Genomic DNA, 24,487 nt, shown 5'->3' with positions numbered 1-24,487 from the left:
CTTCCCAGCCTTGGGTGGGCTACAGCAGCATAAAACACACACACTCCAAGGACGGCTGGGCCATGCCACAGCCAGTGGAGCTGTCACCTGAGGGCACTGCTGGCCTGACCTGGAGGTAGCTTCTCTGTGGACTGCCTCTGTGAGGGTAGTGGGGTATATGGTCCTTTCACAGCATGACCAATTGTTTGCAATCCTACCCCAAAACCCTACATCTACCTCATTGTGGCCTGAGTACTCTTGAATCCATAAATGTGGCCCAGGGAAAGATGACATTCTCCTGACTCTACTTCCTGGGGGCTAGCTCAGGATCTCTGCTTCCCTGGCACCTCAGACTAGAATCCCATTGACAGGTACAAGGCAGAGTCTGTGTCCAGGGGAGATGGCATCTGGCTATGGACGCCAGTCTCTACTTCTTGCTGGCCAGGACCAAGTTCCACAATCTTTGAGGTCTGCTTCCCCAATGAGTAAAATGGAGGTTAAGAGACCTACCTATCTCCAGGACTGACCTGAGAGCCAGGTGACAGCAGACACTGAAGACACTCTGGGATAGAGACTAAGAGGGTCCTCAATCTCAAGAGCAAAAGAAAGGGAGCAAGTGTTACTCAATCCCCAGACTACTTCTGAGCTGTGTTTAGAAAGGTTTTTATAGCATCTGTATTCAAGCCTTAGTGACTACAGAGCTGAATGGAGCTCAGCCATGTGCTGGCCACACCTGGTCACCCACAACCTTTCTCCAGTGAGACCACCGCCTCATACACGAGCATACACATACACACAACACACATAATCAGACACACACGCACACCGGTCTGACTCATGTGTTGCCACAAGAAGACTTAAGCTGGGGGAACTTTGCAATCACATCTCTGCTTCCTGTTCTCTCTGCCCCAGCAGAGGGCTGATGGCTGAGCAGCTGAAGTAGGTTCCAGAAGGCCCCACTCTCCTGTCTTCTATAACCTCTCTGGCTGGTACCTACATCTCCTTCAAAGGCTCTTCCCAGCATCCCACCCACAGTTTCTTTTTTTTTTTTTTTTAAGATTTTTTAAAATTTATTTATTCATAGAGACACACACACAGAGAGAGAGAGAGAGAGAGAGAGAGAGAGAGAGAGGCAGAGACACAGACAGAGGGAGAAGCAGGCACCATGCAGAGAGCCTGACGTGGGACTCGATCCAGGGTCTCCAGGATCACACCCTAGGCTGCAGGAGGCGCTAAACTGCTGCGCCACCAGGGCTGCCCCCACCCGCAGTTTCTGTAAGCCCATACATTCCACCCATGGGGGCAGAGGCCATCCCATTCCACCCTAGACTGCTCTCCTGAGCTGCACATCCAAATGCCCACTGCCTCCGGGAGAACTCCCCTGGGCTAGGACCACAGGCAGTGCCCTCACCCCTTCCCGTACTCCCAACAGACTCGGGAGTGGCACAGTGTAACTGCTGTGAAACCAGCTTCCAGGGCCCAGAATGCCTGCAGCTGAGTTCCAGCTCTGCCAACGGCTGACTGGCTCATCTTGAGAAGTTTCTGGAATTCTCCAAGGCTCAATTTCCCTAAGTGTAAAATGGGTGGCCCAGTCAGCTGGGCATCTGCCTTTGGCTCAGGTCATGATCCCAGAGTCCCAGCATCGAGCCCCTGATCAGCAGGGAATCTGCTCCTCCTTCTGCCCCTCACTCTGCTCATGCTCTCTCTCTCTTTCAAATAAATAACATCTTTTAAAAATAAAATAAGGGACACCTGGGTGGCTCAGTGGTTGAGCCTTCACCTCAGGTTTGTGATCCTGGGATCCTGAGATCAAGTCCTGCATCAGGCTCACCACAGGGAGCCTGCTTCTCCCTCTGCCTGTGTCTCTGCCTCTCTCTCTCTGTTTCTATCATGAATTAATAAATAAAATCTTTTTTAAAAGATTAAAAATAAATAAATAAAATAGGAATAAAAGTTCCTACCTTCACAGGGCTGTTACAGAAGAAATGAAGGAAGATATATGTGAAGCCCCTACTTAATTCCTCAGTAATGCTGGCAGGCGCACACTGGGCCTTCCTTCTCTCTTGACTCATCCAGTCACCAAGACAGAAGCTCTTGCCTCCACCACTACTAAGGCCCGAGTCAGGTGTTGGCTGGCTCCCCTGAGCCATGGAGTCAGACCCTGCACGGGTCTCCCTCCTCTAGGCCTGTCCCCTCCAGCCTCTGGTGCTACTACAGTGACTCACTTAACACATAGACTTAGGTTATCTTATTCTCCTGCTTCAACTTCACTATACTCCCCCGTCTATCTTTCTATTACACTTTGCCTTTCCCAATCATTAAAAAGTAACTTCCAGGGGATCCCTGGGTGGCTTAGTGGTTTAGCACCTGCCTTTGGCCCAGGGCACGATCCTGGAGTCCCGGGATCGGGTCCCACATCAGGCCTGCTTCTCCCTCTGCCTGTGTCTCCTGCCTCTCTCTATCATGAATAAATAAATAAATAAGCAAATAAAACCTAGTTCATTAAAAAAAATAATAATAAAAAAATAAAAAGTAACTTTCAGTAACTCCCTACCCTACAAAAGGAATTTTTTTTAAAGGAATTTTAAAAACAGTTCAAAGGTGTATGGTTAACATAAGATCGAGTTGGACTCAAAGCCACTTATTCAAAGCATATCTCCAGCCAAAATAACTGAGTTCCCCAGAGGGCCCCTTCAGGAAAATGTGTAAAGTAAAGCACTTCAGGAGAGACAAATGACTCAAACCATAATTAAAGTGATGCTGAAATTTCAAAGATGGGGAAAAGTCTACACCAGGGTACCCACTGCCATTAGGCTGGCTAGTCCCCCGAGAGACCAGACCGAGGGGTGCCCAGGCTCACTCACTGAGGGTACACAATCACTGCAAAGAGGCACTGCCTCCCCAGTCCGCCCCCCCCAGGAGCCCCTGTGGCTTTCCATGAGAATGGAGAGGGTAACGACCCCTGTCCCACAATCTCCTCCCATTCTCCCACTGCCTCCACATCCTGCTCCCTGCAAGACACAGCCTGTTCTGGAACCCAGGACCCAAGAGGGTGCCTACCTGCAAGGGCTTGCTGGACCCGGCTGGGCTTCGGCATCTGCATCTGCACGGGCAGTGCGGCAGGGATGCTCCCAGGACTGCTCACAGGACCGCTGGGGAGGGAGGCACTTGGGGAGAAGAGAGAACAAAGCTGAATGTAGGAGCCAACTTAACAGAAACAAGAGCCAGAGCGAGACCAAGATACGAATACCCTGGCACTGCTGGGGCCTTGATAGCTTCACTTTGTGTGGCCACTTCAGTGTGAGTGAGGACTTCTTGGTTTGTTTGTTTTTAATTAGATACTGGTAACTGGAAAGAAGAGGAAAGAAATCTGAATTTTACCACTCTCAGACCCAGACTAACCTAGAGAAGCTGAATACTGAGGACGGGAAGCCCAGAGCCTGGCCCACCACCATGGCAAAACTCTAACAGGGAGAGTCAAACCCCAAGCCAGGTAAACAGGAAAGGGGGCATCATCAGCAAGCAGGTACAGGGCCAGGGTGGGAAAGAACATTGCTGAGGTGTGAGGCTCAGCTTTTTACAAGCTATCGAGAAGGAAGCTTTAACTGTCAAAAAAAAAAAAAAAAAGAAAGTTTTCCTGGACAATTCAAACTCTGAAGAAAATCCTAAAAGAATTTGAGCTCACTAGCTTTGTCAGAATTAGGGCTTTATGGTACCTGGGGAGGGGAAATCCGGCAGAAACCACCCTCACAAATACTCAAGACCACTATTACCACTAATATGACCAATCAATATCAGGAACCCCAAGAAAGGGTGCTCTGAGAAGGACATAACACCACTTTTGTGGTTTCTGCCAAAACTGCATAAAACCTCAAGCGTGAGAAAGCAACTGACAAGCCCCAAATAAGGGACATTCAACAAAGTTAACTCTTCAAAAGCGTCAAGGTTATGGAAGATAAAGACGCCGAGGAACTTCTACTGAAGGGAGGACGGGGAGGATAAAGGACAACTGGATAGGAGGTGGAATCCTACAGGATCCTGGGACTGAACAGGAGCAGCACTGCACAAAGTGAAAATCGAGAAAAGTCTTTGGTTAACAGTAACATATTCATGATAGCAATTGTTTGACTTTACAAGATAAGGCAAGGAAGGGAGTTATGGAAACTCTCCATACTATTTTTCTAACTTTTCTATGTATCTAAAATTAGTTCAAAATAAAGAGATTAAAAAAAATAAGGGTCTTGCTTGCCACAGTAACTATGCTTGCTTGCATCACTCCCTTAGTTTTAAGCCATTATATTTTTCAAGTAATAATAAAGCCTCTGCCACTATGGTTTGAGGGGAGCCCCACACTGACAAACAATTGGTGTAGATGGCCCCAAGATGCCTGCTGACCTGTGCTGCCTGTGCTGTGCTGCCCTGCCGCCCCCACTCACCTGCCACTGGGATTCCTGTATCTTCCAGTCCATCTCATCTCTGCCCATGCTAAAGATGGCAACACCAGAAGGGTTATGAAACCCTTCCAAATAGTTCCTACACTGGAGCTCCCCAAGGTCAGGGCCAGGTTGCATTCATCTGTTCCACTGGGCCTAGCCTGGAGCCCAGAAGATGCTCCGGAAATGATGGCCAGCTCCAATCTACCGTGCTACCCTTACAGCTGTCAGCAAACCAACAATGTGCCTGGTTCATGGCAAATGTTTCTGGAAGCAGCCTCGGATACTTCCCCTATCACCAGCGCCAGAGTCACAGATCCTGCTGGTGTAAACTACCTGGAGCTGGCCAGTTCTAATCCAAATCAGAATCTCACATTCAGCTGGTGCTGAAGCTTCTAGGGCCCCTGCATGGGGTTGGGAGCACGGCAGGTGTTCTAGTATTTGTCTGAATAGATATTTTGTTTTCATTTCTGGATTGTTTTCCTACAAGAGAATCACCTGTGTGGCCACTCTATGCAGATCAGACTTCTTGCTGTCCTCAGCTACTCTCAAGCTCGAGAGAACAATGGACCTGGTTCTGGAGAGCTTTGATAATGTAATGGAAGAGCTGGGCATACAGGACACCTGGGCTAAGGTTTTGGCCCCTCTAAATTGTTCAATGTGGAACAACCAGCACACCCCTTCCTGAGCCTGTTTCTCCATTTTCATTTTTTAAAGGAAAGTAGATAATCTCTGATGGTCTTTGCAATTCTCAGGTTCTAGAAGTGAAGGACAGAGCCCTTTCAGGGATTCTTCATCTCCCAAGCCAGTTCTACAGAGGACACTGAACTTGAGCCCTCAGCCAGGAAGTCAGGAAGCTGAAGCTTGGCTCTACAATTCCCCCAAGTTAGTGGGCTACTCATCACTGGCTCAGAGAGAGTCCAAGAAGTGGGATCTTCCTTTGCTGGGAATAGGCATGTATGTGAGGGAGAAGGCCTCAGGTTCCGCCCCCAAGAACTAGAGCAGAAAGCAGGCATTAAGGCTACCACTGGGCACTCATTCTAGAACTGGGGCCAGGAACTGTAACTAAGTTCTATGGGTCTCACAGTGTTGCCACTTCCCCTATCATTCATCCCAGTACCTACTCTGTAGGTATCCCTGCAGTAATAGGAGCAGGACAAGAACCCAGGAATTCCAAACATGGGGACTCTTGGGGCGGACAGGACCTTAGAGGTCACCAACTCCCCCTCCACCATCCTCAAAGGGCCCAGACGGGCAGAATGGTCCCCAGCATGGGCACTATTTGCCCAACAGAGCACCCTTCTCTGACAATTCCTCCCGGTCACTGCCTCCAGCAACCCTCCTGACCTCCCCTCTTCCTGGTTCTACCTACTAGGCCCAACCTGGCTTTCCTGTCTGGGACTCTCTCCAGGAGCTTCCAAATGGGAGCTCAGAACAGGAGACAGGAGGACTTCCAGTCTTCTATGAAGACAGGATGTGGCAGTCCCAGGCAAGCAGCAGAGCTGGGAGGCCAGAGTGAGGAAACACAAAGCCTCCCACCCGCTCCCCACAGGCCAGCAAGCCAGCACTGACCAGCAAGCCCTGACAACAGGTGCAGTACAAGGAGTGTTAGATGTGGGGTCTGGAAACCCCACTTCCAGCGCCACTCCACCTTAAACCTGCATGCCCTTGGCCAGGTTGAGTCCCCTTTCTGATCAATTTCTCTATCTGTAAGATGAGAGCAATTCCAAAAGGCCCCCAGGATGGTTGTGAGGCTCAATCTCCAGCCCAATACAAATGTTCACTGTTTCCCTGTTCTCAGAGAAGTCAAGGGGACACAGGAAAGCTGAAGGGCTGTCATGCACCTTCCCGCAAGGCCCCCCACGGAAATCCCAAAAACCACAAAATTAGAGCAAAGGGAAAATTCTGGTTTCCCGGCCCAACTCCTTAATCTCAGGAAGGGAGAGAATAGACATAGAAAGAGAACAGAGCTGACCCAAGGGCCTATAGCCAGTCAGAGGAAAGGTACCCTCCTTGGACCTGGGACTCCAAGCATGCAAGCCAGGTGGACTGCAGGAGGGAGTGTTTGCAGAGCCTGGGGGAAGAGCGGCAGCGAGAACACAGCAGATGGAAACAAACTGGGAAAGCCACATCCTAGGGCCACTTAGTGCATGGGCAAGCCACCCCAAGGCTTAGCCACGCCAAAGCTACAACAGACAGCCGGTCATGATCACCACCTCAAGTCATCAAGATGTTAAGCCACCACACCCTCTACTAAAGAAGACAAGGGTGTACGTGACACATTTCGGAAGGTTTTCTATCCAACATCATTAAAACACAAGTCTTGGTGCTGAAAGGATAAAGTTCAGCGACCAGGAAATTTTTTTTTTTAAGATTTTATTTATTTATTCATGAGAGACACAGAGAGACAGAGAGGCAGAGAGGCAGAGACACAGGCAGAGGGAGAAGCTGGCTCCATGCAGGGAGCCCGATGCGGAACCTGATCCCGGGTCCCCAGGATCACGCCTTGGGCTGAAGGTGGTGCTAAACCCCTGATCCACCCAGGCTGCCCAGGAAATTTTCTTAAACCTGGCAGCTGAAGGCGGCACTGCCTGCTCAGAAAGCCTCCCAGAGCACAGGGAAATCTGTCAGCTAAGGTTTTATCCGGATTGAGCAAGAGGCGATCTGAAACCACATGGTTTCCAAAATAAAAACCACACGTGTTCCACAAATTTTGATTTTGCTCCTCCGCCTGTTCTTTCCAGTGGCTACCAGTAAATAAGGCTGGTTCTCAGGCTTCCCCAGCCCATGGTGCCCCCAGCCCCGCTGCCCTCTGGGGAATGTCCACCTAATGCAATCAACATTTGTTCAGCTTGGAGAATCAGACCACAGCCCCTAGGGAGACAGAGTTGTCAAGTGTTTTCGACTCTCCTGGTTCGGCTGGGTTGAGAGGCCAGGTATTCATTAAGCCCCCTCCGTTCCATAAGAAACAGGTTAACTGAAGAGGGCCACCCAACAAATAAGACATTGAGAAACCCTGTTTTTCAAAACAGGGAGGGATATGGCCATGTGAGTGAACTGTGCCTCTCCCAGGTCCTGAAAAGCTGGAGGAGCTAGAGATGAACACCCACTTCAGGAGGCAGGCCCCTTTGAGGCGGTTTTAACTAACCTAGCCGGTTGGCCTGGTTCCCTTCTTGGCTTACAACCAAGGCAAGGAGGGCAAGCAGCAACACGCATGGCCGGCAGCACAGGTGAGGCCATGTGGCCCAGCCATCGTCCCTTCTGAAACTTGCCTGGCCTGTGCCAGGGGGGCCCACTTTGGCAGTCTCTCGGGCCCTCAGGCTGGGGAGGGGGGACGCCAGAGAAATATCAGGGGAGACCAATGGGAGCCCTGTGCCAGAAGAAAGCAACAAAGCCTATTAATTAAGTCACCTGGCTCAATCCCAGAATCCCAGCTATAGAACTATCTAGAAATGTGCCCCAAAATAATTTGTAAGAACTTAAGAAGCCCCAGAAGGCTCAGCAAAACCAACCTAGTAAAAGCAGCTCTAGCCCTGCTGATAACCACTCCGGGCTGGCAGAGAGCATACTTTTCTCTGAAGGATTCTGACCCACATATCAGAGAGGGCCTCACAGAACACTGGGTGGGGCTGACATAACACAGAGCCCTGCTTGCTAATGCCTAAGTGAAAATCCAGGGAGATGGCCAAGTGAAAGCTCCCATTCCCAGAAAGACCTCAGTTCACACACCCCCAGTCCCTAAAGGAGAAGATGCCCCTCCCATCTACGGATACCTCCATGCTATCCTTCAGGAAGTCTCGGTCTTCCCCCTCACTCCACCTGTAAGAGAGCTTCAAGATCTCTCCATGGGTCCCTCACAGCCTGCTCTGGGGCCTGGGTTTAATCCCAGCCATGCCACTTGCTGGCTGTCCTGCCAACCTCCATGTGCTCACCTGGCAGCTGAGGACACCATCTACCAGATGGCCATGAAGAGGATTACTGAACTCATCCACAACCTAGCTATGTGCACTTGGTGAAGGGCAGTCGTCACTGTCTTACCGTTGCCAGCAAGGGCCTCTGAAACCCAGCTTTAAAAAAGTGCTAGAGGCTGATGTCAGCCTAGCCCAACGGGATGCTGCCCCCATGGGGTGGGGGTGGGGGAGCCACGGGTCAGCTAGGGGCCCACAAGTCACTCTCTTGGGAACCAGCCCCCATCCGGGCTGCCATTCAGAATTCTCTGGCTATCCCCCAAGTCCAGCACCTTCAATAATGCTCCCCAAGGAGCCACTCTTCAGTGACAGGTCTCCAGGAACCACCTGGAGCACCCACCCCCCCACTGGGCACTCCAGGGCTCTCCCAACTTTTCAGTGCCCTCTGGTCCAGGTGGAGTCCAGGCTCATTTCCCCATCCTCCCCCAGGTGCAGAGAGCTCTACAAGACACTGCGCCGATTGCGTCACCGTGGAAGCCATCCTGCTACCTGTTGCCACCTGCCACATACTCAGCATCTTGTTCTCTCAACTGTTAAGCACCAAAGCTGGGCTCACAGCCTTCCCCTGGATGAGTGGGAGGGGACTGAACCTTCCACACCTGTGTCTTCGGTGCCTGGCACAGAGGAGTTGTCAATGAGATATCCTCAGGTACATGGCAGAGCAATGTGGCAGACAGGTATAGCTAAAAGGCCTTTATATGCTTTACAGAGAGCCTGTCAGGAGTGAAGGCAACTATCAGCACTCAGGCACCAGAGATCACCTAGGCTCCATGAACCCAGACTGAGGAAGGCCAGCATGCAGGCACCAGGTGGCACAAGCAAAGGAGACGACACAGCATGGACGTCCACGGAAGCAGGGCCCAGGCCTGCAGGTATTTGGGCCATCTTCCCAGCTAACTCAAAGCAGAAAGCCAAGCCTGCTGACATGGCGCACAAGTGGACAAAATGACCCTCAATAACAAGAGATACCTGGCTCCACTGGCAGTGGACAATCCTGGGGGCTGGTGCTGCGGTCCCAGGTGGGAGAGGCTGGAGCGGTAGAGGGGCTGGCTCCCCAGGGAGGGGGGCGCCCCACCCCAGGGGTTGGCGGTGTTCAGCCTGGGTGCAGACCTAGCCCCAGAGAGGGAGGGCTTGCTGTACGGAGCAAAGGCCTGGTGGGCCCCAAAGACAATGGCGGTCCTGTGGGGGGGCTGAGGGACAGGGTACGCAGGGAGGTTGGTCATGGAGTGGCGGTAGCGGCCTGACACCGGGCCAGTTCCACCACCACTGAGGCACTGATGGCAAGAGCAGGCGACTCCCGTGTGGCCTGGTGGAGCAATGATGGTGGTCACTGGGTACGGGGGTCCTGCTTGGCGCCGCACACTGCGGCAGAAGCTTGAAGTTTTGTTGGTCTGCGTGTGAGTGGCATAGTTGACGGTATAGTTGTACCCCAGGGGAGCCAAGTCCACAAGCTGGTTGCCCCTGGCCATCTGTTGCTCCAGGAAGTCACAGACACTGGCTTCATAAGCCGTCCAGGAACCATCGTCACTCAGCCACTCCCAGACAATGCCCCGGCCAGGGGCCGACTGCTGGGGGAACAGGTGCCTGCGCACAGCCCGCATGGTGCCTGTTCAAAGAGGAGGAGGACACATGAATGGTGAATCTCCTAGCCCCCCAAAACAAAAAGAGTAAAAATTCTTTTTCTACAAACAAAATAAGCCAGCATGGTCACAGTATGAATAGACAAGAGTCATGCTGTTATTTGAACAAAAGGCTGGCACCAGTTATTCTTTCCAAATTTTGGGTAGAAAGGGCAGAAAATTCTCTCTAGGTAAAGAAACTGGGGGAGCGCGTGGTGGCTCAGTCAGTTGAGCATCTGCCTTTGGCGCAGGTCATGATCTCAGAGTCCTGGAATCAGTCTGGAGTTGGGCTCCCTGCTCAATGGAGAGCCTGCTTCTTCCCTCTCCCTCTGCCCCAGCTCATGCTCACTCATATGCGCTCTCTCAAACAAAAGGGAGGGAGGGAGGGAGGGAGGGAGGAAAGAAGGAAGGAAGGAAGGAAGGAAGGAAGGAAGGAAGGAAGGAAGGAAACTTGGCCTAAAGGGATCTACATGGCAGATGGGGATCTGTGCTCCTTGGCAGGAGTGGGGGATGCTAGGAACTTAGGTCAAAAAACAGCTGTGGGGAATCCCTGGGTTGCTCAGAGGTTAAGTGCCTGCCTTTGGCCCAGGGTGTGATTCTGGAGTCCCGGGATCGAGTCACATCAGGCTCCTTTCCCTGCATGGAGTCTGCCTCTCCCTCTGCCTATCTCTCTCTCTCTCTCTCTCTCTCTGTGTGTGTGTGTGTGTGTCTCTCATGAATGAATAAATAAAATCTTTAAAAAAAAAAAAAAAAAGAACAGCTGTGGCTCAGACTCCAGGCTTTTTCTTTTCTTTCTTTCTTTCTCTTTTTTTTTTTTTTTTTTTTTTAAGATTTTATTTATTCATGAGAGACACAGAGAGAGGCAGGCAGAGACAGAGGCAGAGGGAGAAGCAGGCTCCATGCAGGGAGCCTGATGTGAGACTCGATCCCGGAACTGCAGGATCTGAGCTGAAGGCAGATGCTCAACCACTGAGCCACCCAGGCATCCCAAGGATTTTTCAAAATACTTCTAATGATGCCTCTTTTTTGCTCAGGGAAGTGTCTCTGTCCCACCAGGAAGCTCTGCAGCCATGGACAAGATCAGTAGTGGCATGATAAACAGTACAAGAAAGCCTATTTGGGCACAGCCCTGAAGGCCAACCCTCTTGGAGGCATTTCCCATGCAAAAGGAATTGTGCTGGAAAAAGTAGGGGTTGAAGCCAAGCAGCCAAATTCTGCCATCAGGAAGTGTGCTGGGGTCCAGCTGATCAAGAATGGGAAAAAAAAAAAAAAATCACTGCCTTTGTACTCTTTATGGTTGTTTGAATTTTATTGAGGAAAATTATGAGGTTCTGGTTGCTGGATTTGGTCACAAAGGTCATGCTGTAGATGACATTCCTGGAATTGGCATTAAGGATGTCAAAGTAGACAATGCCTCTCTTTTGGTCTTATACGAAGGCAAGAAGGAAAGACGAAGATCCTCAGTTTTGATGGTGAAAACACAACAGTAAATTTTCATTTACCAAAAAAATATATTTCTAATGATGAAAAATAGGTAGCCTCACTTAAAAAAAAATAAACTGAAAAAAATATATAGAAAATTAAACCATCTATAATCCAACCATCAAGACTAACCAAACAGCTTGTATCGCCATGCATTCCTCCCATCTGGTCTCCTAGGCATCTACCCTTAGGAAGCTGACAATCACACTGAAAAATTTTCCAGACTATTTTCTTATATTAGGCCATGAGTATTTCTTATATCTCTAAAACTTTATAAAGCTCATTATTCATTTTTTACATAAGTCCCTTACATGGGTATAACAATCCCTTTGACTTCTCAAGTAGCAACTATTGGGAAACACCCTGTGGTTAGCTTATATTCTTAATAAACCAAACCTGAAGATTACAGAGCAAAAGAAGAGAAATAATTCGGGCCATGTTTCCAATAGCACTTGCCAAAAGATGATCATCAAATTCATTTCTACTGGCCTCCTGATCTCCACCCTTGCCTCCATGGCAGCCACAGGGATACTCTTCACCTCCAAATCAGATTACAGCACTCCTCTGCCCAAATCCTCCTAAGGCTCCTCCTTTCAGAATAAAAGTCAAAGTCCCTTCAAGGGACAACCTGCCCCTCCCTCGGGCCTGTCTTCGTTCCTTCCTTGTGACCTGGCCACTCAAGTTCAAACTTCGTCCTCTCACAACACTACAGGTCCATTACCTGATTAACACTCACTGTGACTGGGATGCCTGGGTGGCTCAGTGGTTGAGCGTCTGCCTTTGGCTCAGGACCTGATTCCAGGATCCTGGGATCAAGTCCCACATCAGGTTCCCTGCATGGAGCCTGGTTCCCTCTCTACCTGTGTGTCTCTGCCTCTCTGTGTCTCTCTCATGAATAAATAAATACAATCTTAAAAAAAAAAATCTCCAACACTGTCAAACGTCCTGGGGGACAAAATCACCCCCAGTTGAGAACCCCTGGGTGAGAAGGACAGGGCATGGCTCTGGGAGGAAGCTGGTAATCCCATTCTCAGTAACACTGATCAAAATCCACAAAAAACCCACACATGAGCATAATAAGAGAGTGAAATAACCTGCGTAACTAGGTCACGCAGATAGTGCAGTGGAGGCAGAAGTCATCACTAGGCCCTCTTTATCAGCACACACACTAATTCCATGCCAGCCTGTCTGCAAGACCCTCTAATCGCTGCAGGTGGAAGCAGGCATTTGAGGTCTGGGAAACAAGGGGGAAGAGGCTATGAGGGCCTATGCACTCTGCTCTCGAGGCACTCGCTACCAGTGAGAGGTACATCTCATACTGTAGTACCTGGTACCACTCATGGCACCTGCCTCCCAAATGAGCGCATTTCAGGGACAGAATGAAGCTCTGAGAGTCATTCCTATATATAACCCCAACACAGGCACTCTGACACGTACTAGAGACAAGAAGTATCTTACCAGTGTCCTGGCGGAACTGGGTCCAGCTGGGGAGGTCAATGATATAAGGCGCCAGCGAGGGGTCAGCTTGGCCTAAGGGGATGCTGTGGGCCAGGCTCCCCAGCCCGAAGCGCTGGCCTTTCTGCTGGACAAACTGCTGCTCAATGTAGCTGCAGACGGTGGCACTGTAGGGATGCCAGGTGCCCAGCCCATCCTGCCATTCCCACACAGCCACTGCCACGGGACTGGTGTACACCTGAGCCAGGGAAGGGCTTGGGGCCATGGCCATCTTCCCCAAGATTCCCTCTTCTTTCCCAAATGCTTTCAGACCACTCTGGGTTGGAGTCTCAGGATCATTGCCCAGTGCTTCCAGCAGACCTGTAAATAGGACAAACAGTTAACAACACACATAGTGTCCCTGAGAGTCAGCCTGAGTGCTGGGAGAGAAAAATGCTACTTTTTCACAATAATTTTTTCTTCTAATACCTTAAAAACATGGTGAATCAATACCTGATCCTGTCTCTTTGCTCAGGCAGCAAGGAAGAATTCAGTCAATCAAGCATCCTACCTGCCTTTGCAAATGTTCAGGGAGATTGAGTGGAGTGAATTTCGGGTGCTAATCATCAGCCCAGCTTCTTTTTACCAATCATTTCCCTCTGACCTAACTAGTGAGTGTATAGTATATCCTTTTATCCTGTGTTTTCCTTTTTTTTTTTTTTTTTTTTGAGATTTTATTTATTTATTCATGAGAGACAGAGGGGGGGCAGGGGGCAGAGACACAGGCAGAGGGAAAAGCAGGCTCCACGCAGAGAGTCCAAGATGGGACTCGATCCCAGGTCTCCAGGATCAGGCCCTGGGCTGAAGGTGGCTCTAAACCACTGAGCCCAAAAAAAATAAAATAAAAAAATAAAAAAAATAAACCACTGAGCCACCCGGGCTGCCCTATCCTGTGTTTTCATGAGTAATCCCAAATCCCTTACTTATACTGTTTGGTGAAGACTACTGTTTCCAAAACAGGTTTGTTTGTGAGATACCTGTTATGCTACAGATTGGAAAAACATTTGTCTCACAAAAGATTGGGGGCTCAGGACACCCAAAGGCTCAGTGGCAGAACTGAGACTCAAAGCACAGTCCTAACTCCGCCCAGGTCTCCAGGCTGCCCCAGTAGGCATCATTAGCCATGAAGGGTACCCTAAACATTAAAATCTCACAGCTGCTGAAGCCCAACCTCTCCGCACCATAGTCTGGGTCTTGCTGACCACTGGTCAGGCCCAGAGGGTTTACACTCATCTCCTGAGACACTCTTCTCCCAGCTATCCCAGCCCATCCTGTTCCCTTGTCAACTCTACTCAGACTTGAGGCCTAGCCTATGTGGTGCAGGAAGGCTTTCCCTAACCACCCGTCATGTGAGCTTCTCCCTTGCAGCAGTGTCCAGAACTCTGATGTCTACAGACATGTTCCAGATCATATTGCCTCTCCAGACAGCAGCAAGCCGAGGCATCTGCCTTGTCCACAGTCGTACTGCCAGCCCCAGCAGAGGCCTTGTCATGACCTAAGTGTTCTATACACATTAGTTCAAAATACAGCTAAATGGAAAGTAGCCTGCAGCTGTTTGAAGAACACGGTACCGTGTTAGGGCCCCAGAGTCCAAGAGGAACAGGACCAATTTAGTGACAAATAACAAATATACTTGTCTCGTGTATGACTAATAGATGGACAAGGTGGTACTTCCACTTTATGATAAGGCTCAAAAGAGGTCAAGGTCTTATTGAAGGGCACACAAATACTGCTAAGTGACAGCAGAGGCAAACCCAGATCAACTCAACTCTAATGTCCATTTCTTGGACAGGAAAGCTCAACCTGACTCTACATTGGGCTCCACTTACAAACCCTGCTGAGAAAGGAGGAAGAAGAGACCCCCATCCCAAGCCCTGAGCACTCTCAGCTGTTACAGCACATCCACCCAGGGTTCCCAGTCACACTATCTGCTCTGATTCTTACACAAACCCTTCACACACACATTGAACTGTCTCCCCATTTTGCAAGTGAGGAAACCAAGGCCCAGGGAGTGGCCGTGACTTGGTTACACAGCTGGTAATAGGCTGGGACCCTGGGCTCTCACTGCTGTCCCTGAGACAGCTCTGCACCATCAAGATTTCGAGAAGGCTCCAAATCCCTGCTCCGCAAGGCAGGCTGATCTGGAGTGGTATGTGAAAATGACGGGCATGGGCTTATTCTACTCACTGTATCATCTTCACGAAGGTACCTAAGCTCTCCAAGTTTGCTTTCTCCCACCTGAAAATGATGATACCAACATCTGTTCTCAGTGAACAAAGCACTCCGCAAAGCACTAGGCACCCAGCGCATATCTTCCAAGCCTGTCCCCTCCCTCCCATTCTCTGCCCTCCTCCCCCCCCAAACCCCACCCCCCACTCCAGCTGCCTGCCACACTAGGACCTCTGTCCCCACCCCTCAAGTCTGGGTGAGGAGTGGTGGCCCAGGGTAGCACTGAGCTACACAGCATGAGAATGTGGGCGATGGATGAGTCAGGCCTGGAAGAACTCGGAGCACACCTGCGGGTGCCAGGGCTGCCAGTGAGCTGCCGACTGCTCCAACGAAAGCACACATCCCACTCTGGAGGATCAGACCTGGGATGCCCTTGGGCTGGCTGGCTTATTAGCTCAGTGACTGCAATTAGAAGTCTCTATAACCACATCCAGGTACAAATCACAGGACTGGTTTCAGAGCCAATTAATCCTGAGCCCAGACTTTCCTTCTGGCACCTCCTGGCAGGCATCACTCATCTCTCAGGCAGCGGTGGCCTGCCATATATTAGCACACCTGGTATGTTCCAGCATGTCCGCACATCCTCAGATGAACCAACTCGCAGAACTCTGCCAAACAGCTTGAGAGATACGGGCTAGAGCTGCAGCTGAAGTTTTTCATGAAAGTGTTTGGCCTCCACACACCAAGGGCCCACCTTCATTCAGGCACTGTTGGGGTACTGGAGACCCAGAGATGAAGAAGACATGGCACACAGCCACTGTCCCTCCCTCATACCATTGTCCTCACCTTATGTCCAGCCACAACAAATTCTAGCAAGTGCCAGAACATTCAAAGCCATTCCCTACCACCTCTGAGCTGTTGATCCTGCTGCTACATGTGTCCAGACTCTAGTCCTCTCTCCACCAAAGAACCCAAGGAAACATGCCCATCTTTCTAGAACCAGCCACAGCACCCCCTCTCCTGAGCCCTCTGACCCACACCCTCACCCAAAAAGTGCTGACTCCATCCACCTTCCTGGCCTAGTCCACTTAATCTGAACACAAATGACTGCATTTATTGGTTTCAGGGTCTGTCTCCCCATGGGAACAGGAACTCCCTGAGGGAGAGCTACAGCTGTCCTAGTGCTGGGGCTTCAGCTCTTCAAATGCCTAATATCCCAAAAGGTCTGAAACTCCAGCAGACGAGAGAGAGAGTGAACCTTCTGCTCCAGGGGACTTAGGGCACATTTGAAGCAATGCCCAGAAACACCGACTGGCTTCCACTTGAACGCAGCAATTAGGCACATATAAGGGCCATGTCAAGGCACCCGTTCTCTACAACTACTTCAGCCATCATGAAGCTGTAGTTCAAAAACCTAATTTGTTTCAGCTCCTAATGACAGGAGCTATTGAAGGTGTTCTTAATTATGAAAATAATTACTATAATGGGCCATGGAAAAAAGCCTCAATCTGGAAGTAACCTAAACATCTACATAAGGGAATTGTTTTTTTTAAAAGATTTATTTATTTATTCATGAGAGACACAGAATGAGAGAGAGAGGCAGAGACACGGGCAGAAGGAAAAGCAGGCTCCTTGCAGGGAGCCCAATGTGGGACTCAATCCCAGATCCTGGGATCATGATCTGAGCTGAAGGCAGGTGCCCAACTGCTGAGCCATCCAAGCATCCCTACATAAGGGAATTCTTAAAGAAGCTACAGGATAGGGATCCCTGGGTGGCTCAGCGGTTTAGCACCTGCCTTTGGCCCAGGGCACGATCCCGGAGTCCCAGGATCGAGTCCCGCGTCGGGCTCCCGGCATGGAGCCCGCTTCTCCCTCTGCCTGTGTCTCTGCCTCTCTCTCCTCTCTCTATGACTATCATGAATAAATAATAAAAAATATTTTAAAAAAAAGAAGCTATAGGATATTCTAATGATGGAATAGGAGTCTCGAAAGATGTTTACAAACGGCCTATGGACCTATGACTGCTTACAACACATACAATACACAAGATATGGAACTGCACCTGCTCTGCTGTCAGGCAGGACAGTGTGCTGTTCACTGGGCACCGACTGCGGGGTGCTCTGGTCCTCTAGGTTTGCTCAACCTCAATTGCCCTTGAAGGTAAGGATTGTCCCCATTTTACAGACGAGAGAACTGTAAAATAAAACTGAGAATTAAGAATTGGGGCACCTGGTAGGCTCAGTCAGAAGAGTATGTGACGCCTGATCTCAGGGTTGTGAGTTCAAGACCCATGCTGGGTGCAGGGATTACTAAAAATAAACAAACTTAAAAAAAAAAAAAATGAGCTGGAAGGAAGGGGGTTAAAAAGCTGCAAGGAACAACAGGAGTGACAGAATTATGGTTTTGTTTTTTTACCTCTTTCTGTACCTGCAAATGTTCCACAAGGTCATAATATTAAGTCTTAGGATGAGCCCAAAGTTACTTTCTAAAAAACATCAACAACTTAGACCATGAGAAAAATCGTCCCCACTTCCCTCTGCATCCTCTTGCTGGATTTAGCTACAAATCCTGTCCACAGCGCTGCACTGTGAGGCACAGGTGGTTGCTGCTATTCTACTAGGGAGGTGTTTTCACACAAAAGAAAAAAAAAGCTACATGCGTCCCAGAGTCTTTCTATCCACAGAGGATTTAGAAGAGCTTTAGAACAAGATCAAGCTGGCACAAGAATCTGAGCAAAAATCATCTTGCCTAATTGTGGGCCTCAGGGTGTGTGAACCACACAAGCGGATCCCCACGACAGCTGCAGTCGCTGGGGAGAGAGTCCGATGCGGTTTTTAGGGCAGTGCTCAGGCTGGGTGATCGTCACCTTGCCAATACATGAGAACTGGTTCATCCCTCCAAAGCCCACCGAAACATGTACCAGCTTCGCACAGGCCTGGGCTCAGAGGTTCACCATTCCGTCCACACAGGGATTGTGGCTGGCCTCCACCATCTGCTGTACCGAGGGGGAGATGGAGATGGAGACAGCTGTCAGAATCCCCCTCGGCTCAGCTCACACACAGGTGTGCTGCACCCTCAGGTGATTTTGGGACAGTCACCTCCCCTTCTTTAGGCTCTACCACTCAGGCAGTTGGATGAGCAGTGGAACCTGTTTGCAAATGGGACCATAGGCCGCCCACTGATATGCAAAATGCAGGAACGTGGGGGTGCTCTTTCTGACACAAAAATGGCCTCGTGCCTACCTCTCCTGAGGCTCAGGATGCTCTTCTGCAGAATAGGGGAGTTCTGAGGAGCATGGACAGGAACGCAGTGAGCCCAGGCCTATTTCCTAAGCCACCTCTCCTTCGGGGCCTTTCCAAGAAGCTCAGCCTGAAACTCCACACCCACCAGCTGACACAAGGAACGTGACCTTCCTAGACCTCGAGACCGTGCAGCAAGCCACCAGGGCCCTGTCAAGATGCCTTCCCACAGACCTGGGAAAGGCCAATCTTGCACACAAACACAGCAAAGAAATGTTCTACTGGACTAGAAACATTTTTAATGCAAATTAAAGACAACGGAACATTATTTTTTTGCCTATCAAAATAGTTAAAGACAAACAAAAAAACCCAAAGCAAAACAAAGCTTAATTTCAATACTTCATGCTGGCAGGAGTACACTGAGTACTCCTACCCCTGGGAAGGCTAAACCCTTTCCAGCAAAGTGTGATAATATGTATGGAGTGGTTTAGAAATGTTTACTTGCTTTGACCCAATAATCAATCTAAACAGATTATAGAAAATCTTTGATGTAAAGATATTTACCATAGCACTATTCTGACAGTTAAAAGAGAAGCACAGAGAAAACTCAACAGAAACCTCCCAAAGTGTTCACATTGGCTGCCTTTGACTAGAGAAGAGGCCTTATGGTTCTACTTCCTCACATACCTCAACTTTTTACATTTTCTAAAGTGAGAAAGTATTATTTCTATTATCAGCAAGCAACACATCGCTTTAAAATGCCCAACACTTTTAAAAGACCACAAATATAAACCAAACCACTACCACCACCATGACTTAACATCATTAATTTTTTTATTTTTATTTTTTTTTTATTTATGATAGTCACACACACACACACACAGAGAGAGAGAGAGAGAGAGAGACAGGCAGAGACACAGGAAGAGGGAGAAGCAGGCTCCAGGCACCGGGAGCCCGACGTGGGATTCGATCCCGGGTCTCCAGGATCGCGCCCTGGGCCAAAGGCAGGCGCCAAACCGCTGCGCCACCCAGGGATCCCAACATCATTACTTTAAATGGCTGCTATCTCTGTGGGGTTTTGCAAACAATAGACCTCATCAAAGTACCATGGCACTTCTTTTGCCAACACACATCCCCATCTCTGAGTTCCAAGAAAAGGCATACAACGGGGCAGCCTGGGTGGCTCAGTGGTTTAGCGCCACCTTCAGCCCAGGGTGTGATTCTGGAGAACCGGGATCGAGTCCCATGTCGGGCTTTCTGCGTGGAGCCTGCTTCTCCCTCTGCCTGTGTCTCTGCGCCTCTCTTTCTCTGTCTCTCATGAATAAATACATAAAATCTTTAAAAAATAAATAAATGTTAAAAAGTTTTAAAAAATTAAAAAAAAAGAAAAGGCATACAACGGACTACCCACAGGGCACCTGGGTGGCTCAGTGGTTGAGTGTCGCCTTTGGCTCAGGTCATGATCCCGGGGTCCTGGGATCAAGTCCCGCTTCAGGCTCCCCTCAGAGTCTGCTTCTCCCTCTGCCTATGTCTCTGCCTCTGTCTCTCATGAATAAAATTTTTTAAAAACAAAACAAAAACAAAAACAAAAACAGACCATCCACAGACTTGAACTACTGCAATAGGTAGACACTGTAAGATGAGGCTTTTATCTTGAAAACAGATGGCTAGGGGATCCCTGGGTGGCTCAGCAGATTGGCGCCTGCCTTCAGCCCAGAGGGCATGATTCTGGAGTCCCGGGATTGAGTCCCGCATCAGACTCCCTACATGGAGCCTACTTCTCCCTCTGCCTATGTCTCTGCCTCTCTCTCTCTCTCTCTCTCTCTCTCTCTGTCTGTCTCTCATGAATGAATAAATAAAATCTTTAAAAATAAAACAAACAGAAAAAAAAACAGATGGCTAAAGACAGGGCCAGCCAAAACTTACTAAGTTTCTGAAAGATGGAGGACACTAATACATAATCTGCCCCTCACACTCAGGCTGCTGGAAGAGAAGTGACAACTCCTCTACTAGTGGGGGCCTGCCTAAGCCCTCCAGGGGCAGGTCAGAGCAGAATCTTCCCAGTAGGCCTCAGAAAGCCACAGGGTGGGGCGCCTGGGTGGCTCGGTCAATTGAGCGTCCAACTCTTGATTTCAGCTCAGGTCATGATCTCAGGGCTGTGAGACTGCACCGCGCCTCAGGCTCTGTAGTGAAGCGCGGAGCCTTCTCGGGATTCTCCTGGTCCCTCTCCCTTTGCCCCTCCCCCTGCTCGTGCTCTCAATAAATAAATAAATAAAAAAGCAAGCCCAGGGTAGCCAGGGGGCAGGCCCTAGTAATCTTTGATTCCCTGTAGGCAACCTCCTCCACCAGCAGGAGAACCTGCCATGCTGGCTCCTTCTCTGCCAGGAGCAATGTGGCCACTGGCAGCTAGTCAGGACACAGCCCTGATCCCCAGGCCTACACAGGGGGTCAAAATGGGGCAGCAGTAAAAGCAGTGGCAGGACTAACAGTGATGGCCACCAACCTAAGCTTACAAGGCACCAGGCACTAAGCACCTTACACGGGTTCTTATTTAAGCCTTGTGGTACTGGGCGCCACTCTTGACTTTACAGATGAGGACAGGAGGCAAAAGAAGATAAGCAACCTGCCCAAGAATCCACAGGAATAAGGAAACCCAAATCATTTCCAGACCCACTGAGACAGAAGAGGTATGCTCATGCTGGACACGTCAGCCTGCCAGGTGTGTTTTTCCTGGCCTAGACAGTTTTCAGGGGTTTCTTTTTGTTGTTGTTGTTGTTGTTGTTGTTAAATGAGTTATTGTTTAAAATTGGAATATTCACCATTTAAAAAAAAAATCCAGATTTTCAGCTTCTGCAAAGTAGAAAAGTTGGCAACACTTGCAGTGCTGACCTAGATTCATAACCCATCCAGCAATAACTAGTTGAACCACTGTGGTGGCTGGGACACACTCATCAGATTACCACAGTTACCACAACTTATCATGGCAGAACTCAGCAAACTTTTCCTCTAAAGGGCCAAAGAGTACATATTTTAGGCTTTGCAAAACAAAGGGGGTCTGTTGCACTGATGTAACCCTGCCACAATAGTGTGAAAACAGCCACAGGTAACGTGCAAACTAACTGGAGTGGTTAGTTTACAGTGTCCCCAACATCTTATCACCATGCTCCCACTGTCCTGGAGTTGAAAGATACCTCTCTGAACCCATTTCTCTGTCAAGAAGTAGGAAAGTGCCTCTGTCCTCTGCAGACATGTCTTTCCCCAGCACCTGAGGAGGAACTACAGCTTGAGACGCTCTACCCTGTGAAATCTTTCCTATACCCACTCTGCCCACAGGCAGAATTGGCCACTTCTAACAATCAATATCCATGTAACATCTGAGTGCAATTATCTACCAGGCCCTCCACTAGGGCAGAGGCTCCTTAAAGGCAAGGACTAAGGTCAGGGAAAGATTTTTTAAACAAGACACAGAACACTGACTACAAAAACAACAACAAAATTCCACTATCTTAAAATTAAGATGATTCTACAAAAGAGATTTTTTTTTTTTAAGATTTTATTCATTTATTCATAAGAGACACAGAGAGAGGCAAGAGACATAAGCGGAGAGAAGCAGGCCCCCACGATCACGTCCTGGGCTGAAGGCAGACACTTAACCACTGAGCCACCCAGGCATCCCAAAAGAGGTCTTAAATAAAGTAGAAAGAGTGCAATACAAGCTGGAAGAAAATATTCACAATATGAACAAAGGATCAAAATCAAGAATCTACAAAGAACTCTTACAATCAGTAAATAATAAAAAAATTGGCAAAAACCATGAACAAATTTTCACAGGAAACACATAGGTCAATGAGCTTATGAAGAGATATTCAACGTCAGGGCTCAGGAACACAGAAATCACAATCCCAATGATCTCATTTTATACCCATTCAATTGGCAAAAATAAAGTCTGCCTATGATGAGTGATGGCAAGAATATGGAGCAACTACAAGTCCCATACACTGGTACTAATGGACTGTGAACTGGTACGACCTCTTCAGAAAGTAGTTTAGCTATATCTATGAAAGCTGCACATTTATTTACTCTATAACCCAGCAAAATATCACCCCTAAGTTCAAACCCAAGAAAACCTCTTGCACATGTACTACAGATGTGTATAGAAATGTCTAGAGCAGCAGATTTGCAATAGGAAAAATCTGGAAAACAACTGAGTGCCCATCAGTGGAAGATTAGATGCCTGAACTGTAGTGTATTCACTCCATGGATTATTCACCAGTTAAAACAAATGAACTAGATGACATGCAATAATATGGATAAATCTCAGCAATATTTTTTTACTTTCCTTAGAAACACATAGGTACAATATATAAACACAAAGCTAGGGGATGATGGCTATCTCAGGATGGGGAGAAAGACCAAATGATTATACATATCTTTCCCTCTCAAGCTTTTGCTTCAGGTGATTGGAATGCAAGAGTTTACTACATTCATTAAAAGTCACTTAGAGGGGCATCTACCTTCAGCTTGGGTCATGATCTAGGGGTCCTGGGATCAAATCCTGAGTCCCAAGTCAGGCTCCCTGCTCAATAGGGAGGCTGCTTCTCCCTCTGCCCCTCCCCCCTTCTCATGCTCACTCTGAGTGTTCTTGCCCTCTCTCAAATAAATAAAATCTTTTATTAAAAAAAAAAAACTTAGGAGATAAATAAAAGCAAGCCACACATGAATAGTGATTAGTGTGTATTAATCTAGCTCTGTGTTTACCTGAGGTAAAAATTAAACACATCTTACATCAACTGCCAAGCACTAGTCCTGGTACACAGTTTCTGTGGAGGCCATGGCCCCATTCCTGTTGGCTTCTTTGGCACCTTCCCCCAGATGTCTGAAGACAAACTCACCACTCAGGCAGGTTTTTTTTTTTTTCTAATATTTTATTTATTTTTTCATGAAAGACACAGAGAGTGGTAGAGACATAGGCAGAGGGAGAAAGAGGCTCTCCACAGGGAGCCCAATGTGGGACTTGATCCCAGGACCCTGGGATCACAATCTGAGCCAAAGGCAGCTGCTCAACCACTGAGCCACCCAGGCACCCCTCACCTTCCTTCTTAATTCTGCTTTCCCTGGATTCCCTGGCCCCCGGCAATTAGGAGAAAAACCTGGGTTTCTAGCTCCTCACAACTTTTCCCCCACAGCCGCCACAGCAGCTTGCATTCTCTTCCGTCCTCACCTCCTCAGCCCCTGCTGCCAGCATCCGCTTGGGATCTAAGTGCCTCTCACACTGACAAGTATTCTCTCCCAACTGGCTTCTCCAACTCTCTCTCCTGGTTCACCTGAGAGGCGGGTACAATATTGAGCCTCCCAAAGTATACTTTCTGAATAATTTCAAGTTCCTTGGGTTGACACTGAAAGCCCATCACAATCTGGTTCCTCCCTATCAACAGTATTTGCCAGCGTACTTGCCTTCAATACCTTCTTTTTGTCTACACCTCCTTTTCCCCCAATCCATTCCCCAAGAGTTTAAGTGACAACTGCTACCCCTACATACATCCAGTTCCCCCCCCACCCATGCCTCAGCTCTACGAAGAATCCCACCCATCTGGCCACACATCCTCACCTAACCCATACTTTCAAGACTCAAATTTTTTTTAAGATTTTATTTATTTGAGAGAAAGACTGAGCAAGAGAGTACGCACAAGCATGGGGGGGGGGGGCGGGGAGAAGCAGACTCCCCAGTGAGCAATCCTGGGACCCCGGGATCATGACCTGAGTCAAAGGCAGACGCTCAACAGACTGGGCCACCCAGACTTCCTTTCAAGACCCAATTTAAACGTACTTCCATGATGCCTCAAGATGCCCAACTGAAAGAAAACACCCTCTTCTCAACTTCCACAGAACTTGCCTGCCCTTTACAGTTCTCTATGTCCATTCTATCTCTTCAAGGAGACTATGAAGAAACTGAGGGCAACATCTATGTCTAACTCTCCCTCTATCAAAAGCTGGCATGGTGTAAGGAAACAGTCACAAAGAGAATAATCCAGTCTAATCCATTCATACTTTCTAGCCAGTGTGCTCATTTAAAATGCCCTCATGGAATTCTGCTAAAATCCTGC

The 24,487-nt window shown here is 48.7% G+C and overlaps 1 protein-coding gene and 1 pseudogene across 6 annotated transcripts in view; one reads left to right on the top strand and one right to left on the bottom strand.

Annotated features, from left to right (window-relative positions):
• DTX2 (deltex E3 ubiquitin ligase 2) overlaps nt 1–24,487 on the bottom strand; it is a 38,495-nt gene that overhangs the window by 11,733 nt on the left and 2,275 nt on the right. For all 6 annotated transcript variants that reach the window (XM_041749855.1, XM_041749856.1, XM_041749859.1 and 3 more), the window contains 3 exons: nt 12,940–13,296; nt 9,350–9,986; nt 3,040–3,146 (listed from right to left, as the gene is read on the bottom strand). In XM_041749855.1, coding sequence (XP_041605789.1) covers nt 3,040–3,146; nt 9,350–9,986; nt 12,940–13,207 — 1,012 coding nt within the window. In that variant the 5' untranslated portion in view covers nt 13,208–13,296. The remainder of the gene's footprint in view (nt 1–3,039; nt 3,147–9,349; nt 9,987–12,939; nt 13,297–24,487) is intronic.
• Nucleotides 11,015–11,489, top strand: LOC121486367 (annotated as a pseudogene).

Source organism: Vulpes lagopus, chromosome 3 (assembly GCF_018345385.1).
Source record: "Vulpes lagopus strain Blue_001 chromosome 3, ASM1834538v1, whole genome shotgun sequence".
Lineage (NCBI taxonomy): Eukaryota > Metazoa > Chordata > Mammalia > Carnivora > Canidae > Vulpes > Vulpes lagopus.
The sequence above is the reverse complement of the archived record's forward strand: the minus strand, read 5'-3'. Positions and strand labels throughout refer to the sequence as shown.